Source organism: Panthera leo, chromosome A3 (assembly GCF_018350215.1).
Source record: "Panthera leo isolate Ple1 chromosome A3, P.leo_Ple1_pat1.1, whole genome shotgun sequence".
In the NCBI taxonomy this organism is placed as follows: Eukaryota; Metazoa; Chordata; class Mammalia; order Carnivora; family Felidae; genus Panthera; species Panthera leo.
In genome coordinates, this window is record NC_056681.1 from 57,185,362 (window position 1) to 57,193,955 (window position 8,594).

The following is an 8,594-nucleotide window of genomic DNA, read 5'->3' on the forward strand; positions in this document are numbered from 1 at the left end:
GGCTGATCCTAGGAATTCCCTCACTTCTCTTCGGGAGGTGGGAGTAGGGATCTTTAGGACAGTTTCTTTTCTGGCATCTGATAACCGCCGCTGTCCGCCCTCCAGGATATATCCCAGGTAACTTACCCTCTCCCTGCATATCTGAGCCTTCTTCGCGGATGCCCGGTACCCTAAAGCCCCCAGGGTAGCCAGCAGGTCCTGGGTCCCTCGCTCACAGTCTTTGGCCGTGTCAGCAGCAATCAGGATGTCATCTACGTACTGTAGGAGGGTGAGGCCAGGGTGCTCCCTTCTGTACTCACCCAGGTCCTCGTGTAGTGCCTCGTCGAAGATGGTGGGTGAATTTTTGAATCCCTGAGGTAGCCGTGTCCAGGTGAGTTGCCCACTGTAGCCCTCCTCCGGATCATGCCACTCGAAGGCGAACAGGGGTTGGCTCTGGGGTGCCAGCGGCAGACTGAAGAAGGCGTCCTTTAAATCTAGTACAGTATACCAGACCCTGGAGGGCGCCAAGGAGCTCAAGAGAGTATATGGGTTGGGAACAGTTGGGTGTATGTCCGCGACCCTCTTATTTACTTCCCGGAGGTCTTGTACCGGTCGGTAGTCATTTGTGTGAGGCTTTTTGACCGGCAGTAAGGGGGTGTTCCAGGCAGACTGGCAAGGAACTAGTACCCCTAGGCTTCGTAGTCTCCGGATGTGTGGCTGGATCCCCTTCCGGGCCTCCTGTGACATGGGGTATTGTTTGATCCTTACCGGACTCTCTCCTGGCTTGAGCTCTACCAGGACTGGGGTCCTATGAGCGGCTAGTCCCATCCCCCCCCCAGTCTCTGCCCAAACCGAGGGGAATTCTTGTAGCCATCTGTCTATATTATCCTCTCTCGGGAGCGCCTCCTGGTGGAGGAGGTATTCATCCTCCAGTTTCATGGTCAGGACCTGGATGGGGTGGCCCTTGCCATCGGTGACCTGAGGCCCCCCTTGTCTGAAAGTTATCTGAGCTCCAATCTTGGTCAGTAAGTCCCGTCCTAACAGCGGGTAGGGGCATTCTGGTATTACCATAAAGGAGTGGGATACCCGGCCCGTTCCCAAATCTACTGTTCTTCGGGTAGTCCATGAATACTGGCTCATACCAGTTGCCCCTTGTACCCAGGACTTCTTGCTGGCTAGTTTTCCTTGTGGGGTGCGGAGGACCGAATGTTGTGCTCCGGTGTCGACAAGGAAGTCAACAGGGGTCCCCTCCACTTTAAGAGTTACCCTGGGTTCGGGGAGAGGGTCCGAACCCCGACTCCCCTAATCACTTAGTTCATCTAGCTCTAGGACTTTTACTCGATCAGTCTTGCTTCCTTTCCCGCCGGCCCTTTTCAGACAATCTCGGGCCCAATGCCCTATCTCCTTGCAGTATGCGCACTGATCCTTCTGCAGCCTCTGCTTCCCCCCCTTGGTGGTTCTTTTACCTTTTCTTGCGTCGTCTGCCAGCTGCCAGAGACGGCGGTCTCGTTCCTCAGGGGAGTCAGCAGTGGTAGCTAGTAGTATTCTCGCCAGGTCTCGAGTCTGCTTACTGCTGGCAGCCGCCATGGCGCGAGCCTGCTTGTCCTCAGGAAGCTCCCGGTTATTATATACCTTTTCGGCTACCACCAGTAAGTCCTGCAGACTTTTTTCTCCTAGTCTATCTATTTTCTGTAATTTTCTCCTAATGTCTATGGCCGATTGGTTTACAAAGGCCATGATAACAGCTGCCTTGCTTTCCGGAGCCTCTGGATCCATGGGGGTATAGGTACGGAATGCCTCCATGATCCGTTCTAAAAAGGCAGCCGGAGATTCATCTTTTCCCTGTTGTACATTTCCTACCTTGGCCAAATTGGTTGGCTTTCTAGCAGCCATTCGGAGACCCCCCATTAGAGTCTGGCGGTAGACCCGGAGCCTCTCCTTACCTTCTGCCGTGTTGAAATCCCACTGGGGCCGAGTTAAGGGGAAGGAGGCATCTATCTGAGCCTGGTTGGTGGTGGGATTCCCGTCTGTGCCCGGAACTAGTTTTCGGGCCCCATTGAGGATTCTTTCTCTTTCTTCAGTCGTGAACAGGACCTGCAAAAGCTGCTGGCAATCGTCCCATGTGGGCTGATGGGTAAAAAGAACAGAGTCTAATAAATCAATAAGCCCTGCCGGTTTCTCGGAAAACTTAGGATTCTGAGCTTTCCAATTGTAGAGGTCACTAGTGGCGAAAGGCCAATAGTGATGGGGCTGGTTCCCCTCCGCGTCTGGGGGTCCGGTGGCTCGCAGGGGCAGAATAGTGGAGTCGGCGGCGGAGGCGGATTGCTCCCTCTGAGCCCTTTGTCTGGTGAAGGGCGGGCTTCCCACTGGAGCGTTTCCGCCTCCCGCTCTCGGAACAGCGTCTGCCTCCCCCGGAGGGGGAGGATGGTGTTCTTCCGGCATCCTAGAGGGGTTATACGAGGGAGGAAAAATTAATTCTTCTTCAGTACCCCACTGTAAGACAGGGTAGAGGGGTGCTGAAGGCTGGATAAGACTTTTCTTCTTCTTTGTCCCCTGCAAAGCAAGAATGGGTTTTGGCTCCGGAGGGAGCGGGGCTAGGAAGGGCTTAAGACAAGAGGGTGGGTCTTCTACAAGGTCCTGCCAAGTGATAATGTAAGGGAGCTGATCAAGATGGCCCGTCTTAGGCTGAGAGATGATACTCCTGACTCGGTGGATGGTAGGGAGGTCGAAGGTCCCCTCTGGTGGCCATCCGACATTGAAAGTTGGCCACTCGCTAGAACAAAAAAACTGCCACCGACCCTTTCGGACTTCCACACTGAGGTTGTTAGCTCTTCCCCTCACATCCTTAAAGTGATCAATCATAATACTTAGAGGAGTAGTCTGAGTCTGTCCCATAACGTCCGTCCAGTAAGTCCACAGAACAAAACAGAGAAACACAAAAACAGACAAACAGAGGGCCCCTAGAAAATCTTCCAACTCCATGGAAGCAAAACTGAAAGCTAGCTTAGACATTTGAGGGGATTCCACGTCCCTCCAAAACCGATGAGGGGATTCCACGTCCCTCCAAAGACGACGGCCTCACGCCGACCAGCGGGAGCGACCCGCCTCGTCTCAGACCTTTGAGGGGATTCCACGTCCCTCCAGAAGGGAGAATCGGAACGTCTTCCGAAACTCCCGGCCCGTGGTCCTCCAGTGCGTCCACTTAGACCGCGTCGGGCACTACCAGAACTCCAGAAGTGAGCTCACACAGAAAAGACAGAACAAACAAACAGACACTAACCGTGGCCAGTCAGGCTCTCCGGGTCGGGGGTCCCTCAGGGGTCTTGGGGATCCCGGACGAGCCCCCAAATGTTATGCCCAGAATTCGTGATCCCCAAAGACCACTAGGGAGCCGAGTCCGATGCAAAAGCAAAAGAACCTTTATTCGAGCTAGCTCGAGCTCAATCCCCTACTTGCACCGACGCAGCGGTGAGATACCAGGGAGAGAGAGCGAGTTTCAAAAGCACAAAGGTTTTATAGGGGTCTAGGGGCAGTTGGTGAGGTAATGGCTGTGGCCTCAGCCGATTGGCTGGGGAAGGGTCGTGGCCTCAGCCGATTGGTTGGGGAAGGGTCGGAGTCCTGTTACGCAGGTCGCTGGGCGTGTTTTGATCAGAAAGTTTGAACGGGTGAGCGGGAGGTTACTCAAGGGGAGGAGGCGCAGTCTGAGGTTTCTGTGAATTTCCCGGAAAAGGGGTCATGTCGGGGACATAGTCACTCAAGGTGGAGAACACAGAACAAGATGGAGTCGGCCGGCGTAGGCCCGCCCTTTCATAATTATAAACTTTTAAATTTATACCTACACATATTACCCACATTCTCTTTAATACCTGTATGATATGCTTAAGTACAGATAAATTTGGCATTTAACGTATAACATATCAAAGGCATCTCATTAAAATTCTGAATGTATATAAACATATTTTGTACCATTAATATTTTGGCTTCTTTTTTAAAGTGGTTGGCAGAGTTCTCATGGCACTATATCATTAATTCCTTAAACATTCCTGTTTTCTTCTCATCACTGGTATATCAGCAAATAAATTAGTTCAAACTCAAAATGTGACAGAAAGAACCATATGATTGATTTTTTTTATTTTTTTTTTTTTACTTCAAGAAATGTTTTAACTGATTTTGTACAAGTTATATTGGCTTAACATCCAATAATTTATTAAAGGAGCACATGATTATTTATGACCATAATTATGGTTTTTGGATGTCGAACAGAGCGTTTTTCTTCTTCTTCTTTTTCTACAGTGACCTGGGTCTGGGTTTAAATATGCTTGTCAGTAATTTCCCTAAAAGCAGTTTAAATGCTCTAAATAATATGCTCAAAATTGTTAAGAAAATAAATCGCTTTAGTGAGCTGACCTCATCAGCAAGGATGCTCTAATGCACAATGACTATATAGCCAGAAAGATGCAGAAAGAAATTAGAATCACAGGAATAGAGTCTGAAATTCTTTCAAATTAAAGTTACTTGCCTTGGCTGAAGGTTGAACTTTAAATTATAAGGAAGGAAATACTCCAGGTAAAATAGCTCTTACTCAGTTGTAACTAACAAATAAATTGCAGATATCTGGTTTAGAGCTTGAGTGTGCACTAGTCACATATTAGTGAATTACATTCTCCTCATTTATTAATTTTGCAATAGTTTAAACACTGCCCTACTCTCATTCCAGTGTCAGATGTCTTATTCAATGTGATCACTCAAATTTATAAATGGCCTGAAATTCACCAAACTGCAACTCTGAAGATGCAGTGTAATGAAGTTTGCTTGCTTGTATGTTAATGTGAATTGACTGCCACAACTTGACAGGTACACCAATTAACTCATTTAACCCTCCTAATGCCACTTAGGGATAGTTGCTCACATTCCCCGGATGAATAAACTGAGGTTAAATATGATTCAGTAATTTGGTGCCAAAGCCTTCGTGTTGAACTCACTTCCAAGTCAACATTATTATTTCCTGTCCTGTGCCTGTCACTGTTTTGGACTCTGATGAAGCAGCTCTGGAAAGATACAGCTAATTGATCCAGGAGTTACTTGCTATTAGGATGAAAGAATCGGCACTTCTTGTTTCCCTGAAACTGTCTTAGTAATTGAAGGTGAAACCAACAAAGCTGATTGTTCTCATTTGTGGAGAAGGCAGAAGGGGCAGCTAGATAAGGCGGAGGGGTGTGGGAGGGAGGGGGAAGGGTCATAGCTGAAATAAACATCTTGGGCTGCCATGATTTTCTATCAAATTGGCTGAAGCATCCTGAATGTCTTATTGCTTATTTTAACTCAAATTGAGAACCTTCAGTCTCCAATCAAAAAAACTTTCTTCTACTTTTGAACTAACTTTAGAGGAGAGATGGTGATTTCTATGACAAGGCAGGCAAACCAGGCTGGTCAGATCTTGCCAGCCATCCTGACTACAGGCACAGAGCAGACCCCAGGGACAGGGGCTGAGGACAATATGAACTGCCAGCTGGCTTAAAGCTATTCATTTTCATGTGCAGGTGCTGCAGTGCTGGCTGGCATCAGGAAAATGCAAAGAACTCAAGGTAGAGGAGGGGCAAGGTCAGTTAAAACAGAAAAGACTCACTCAAGAAGGAAATGTTATGCCTAACACTGCCACCAGGTGGTCTTTCCTGGGAGAGGTTTATTAAAATAAAAACAAAAACCTCCTCTGAGGTTTTATTTGCTAATGATCAGAATCTGATCAAGTCTCAGATCCAACATCAGTTTTCATGTCCAATGGCACTGGAGGATTCAATCAGACAAATCCAGAATGCATGAATCTTTAGGACAAATAAGCCACTTTCTTCGACAAATTAATGGCAGGAAGGAAAACAATGAAAGGGAGGTACTGGCAGCAGACAGAAGGAAAACAGAAACTACTTCAAAAGATACTTAAAAGATACACCAATAAAATGGACTCAGTGTGTGCATCTCACGTGGATCCTGATTCAAACAAATCAACCGTAAATATTTTGAGCTAAGTGAAGATAAGTGGGCATAACCTGGATATCACATGATATTAAGGAATTAATGTTAATTTTTCTGATAATAGTATTAAGGTTAATTTTTAAAGGATGAGAGATTAGCCAATAGACATATAGTATGCATTGGTGAAATAATATAGTATTGGAGATTGTTTTAAAATATTCCTGAAAAAAAGTGGGGCCGGAAAGAGATGAAAGGAGATTCGAGGAGTGTTGATTATCTGTGGAATCCAGAGAATGGACACATGGGTGTTGCTATACTGTTATTTATACTTATACATTTCCCTTGGAAATTCCCTTGGATCAAAAGGTTTGTTTGTTTGTTTCAAAAATATACTAATTTACAGAGAAAATTATTGATAATTCCAAGTGGCAAATTTTCTTGAGCTTACCACCATTCTTGTCAACATACAGATACACATAGTTCCCATGTCACGTGTGTTGTTATAAATACTATACATCAAATCCTACAAAAGAAAGTTGGCTTTTGAACCAACATCTTAATTAAGCAAAGCGTCCACGATTCCACTTTAAAATCTAACAATATTGGGAGCCCATCTTGCCTTGCTAAAGGCTTTTCTCAGTGAAATACTTTTAGCTCTGTAAGGTATATATTCCCATCTTTATTCATTTCTATGACATGAAAAGATAGAAAATAAGCATTAAGATTTTATTTTTAATTAATTAATTTATTTGGGGGGAGTTAAAGATTTTAATTTTAAGTAATCTCTGCACCCAAAGTGGGACTCAAACCCACAACCCCGAGATCAAGAGTCGCATGCTCTATCAACTGAGCTAGCCAGGCACCCCTATTTTTCCCTTTGAAATTTTTACTCCTTGAACGCATCTTCATATATATTGGGGAAAAGCAACCGTTTTTGATGACAATATAAGAGCATCTGAACCCTGAAAGTGAAATTAACATTTTGTAATTCAAATTGTATTTCATGTTCAACTTTTTTATTACACCCATATAATAAGCCCCATTTATATGTCAGGAGCTGAAACAAACCAGAGCATTCTCCGGAGATAGGGCACTAGTTAGGTTTGATTTTTCTGGTTTGAATTTCGTTAGGAACAAGAACTACAAGCAGAGTGCAATCACTGGTGTACAGAAGGCTGTAAATATGAAGGACAAGGAGAATTTTCGAAACAGATAGAAATAATAAAAAGATTTTTTTACATTGAATTTTTGAAATTCCATTTAAAATATACCTACAAAAAATACTCTCTCCAAAAAGATTTGTTTCTAGTGCTTTATTTTTCCTGATGGTGGGCGGGGGTGGGACATAAGTAAACCTAGGGAGTATGATCAGTGCAATTGTAAGCCTCCTTGCTAAGAATGCTTTTTCTATTTGTATTTTTTAAATGTGTATTTATTTACTTTGGAGAGAGCACACGTGCAAATGGGGGAGGGGCAGAGTTAGAAAGAGGGAGACACAGAATCCAAAGCAGGATCCAGGTTCCAAGTTACAGCACAGAGCCCCACCCGGGGCTCGAACCCACCAAAGGTGGGATCATGACCTGAGCCAAAGTCCAAGGCTTAAGCCACTGAGCTTCCCAGGCGTCCCAAGAATGCTTTTTCTATTTCTAAACCAAAAAGACCACTTCAGGTAATTAAAAGGTGATTAAAAAATAATTGGATATATTTCAGTTTCCCCCAAATTGCCGTTTTCCTCAACTCAAGAGGGGGACTGTTTCTGCATCACAGCTGTCAGGAAGTCTGATCACATACTTATGCAGAGGGACTTGCCAGCCCCTCTCTCTGGTCTCTTGTTTAAGTGCGAAGCTGATCTATCCTCAGCCACAGGGCCGGAGCTCTGCACCACAGCCTGGGCGCCAGTCCCAGCTTGGAGATATACTGACTTGCTGAGCAGAGAAATTTCTTTTGTCTCCCATTTCCCTCCGGTCTAAAATGGGAGTAAATCACTCACTGTTGAGATCCGGGGGACTCTCTACCGTCAAAGTGCTCAGGGAAAATAACCGCACAGAGCATTCAGACGACCTGCTCACCCAGGCCAGCCCTGCCCGCGTGCACAGGCACAAAGCAGTGACAGTCAGGCTCTGCCTGCCGGCGATGTGCCTTCTACCTGCCTGATTCCCAACGCGCCTTCCATTCCACTGCCTAGAAAACTTGCTCCAGCTCTGTTCCTTTTCGAGGCTTCACCATCAGCCCCTCGGGAAGCTTTTTATCCCCCTCAAATTAACCCCTCCGCCTCCTGAGTAGGCGAAGCGCCACTCAACGTCTCCTGAAGATTGTTGAATTTTCAATATGTGTTGGTGGGTGAGAGTGGTTTACTGAAAACTAAACACTCCAGTAGACTGTTAGTTTCAGCAGGGAAGGAAACAGTCTGTGCTATTTCACTGCCACACTGGTGTGCTTGGCACATAGTAGGTCCTGAATAAACATGAATACTAGCAATGTGCAGTCTCTGGAGAACACACCCAGTTTTACAGAAACCTCCCGGAGGGGCAGTCAATGATCCTGTGGTAAAGGTGCTGGGAGGGAGGCAGGTGTTAAAGGAAGCTCCAGGGGGGAAGTGCCTTCTGTGAAATTAGCAGCCAGTGTAGATACTCACAGAGATGCAG

General features: G+C 46.0%; 1 protein-coding gene across 1 annotated transcript; it reads right to left on the minus strand.

Annotated features, from left to right (window-relative positions):
• Positions 1-264: 264 nt before the first annotated feature.
• Positions 265-2,271, minus strand: LOC122215007 (the record flags this gene model as incomplete). Its single annotated transcript, XM_042930199.1, is given in 1 exon segment — positions 265-2,271. A coding segment is annotated over 1 exon segment (2,007 nt), but the record flags the coding sequence as incomplete, so codon positions are not given.
• Between the last annotated feature and the right edge of the window lie 6,323 nt (positions 2,272-8,594).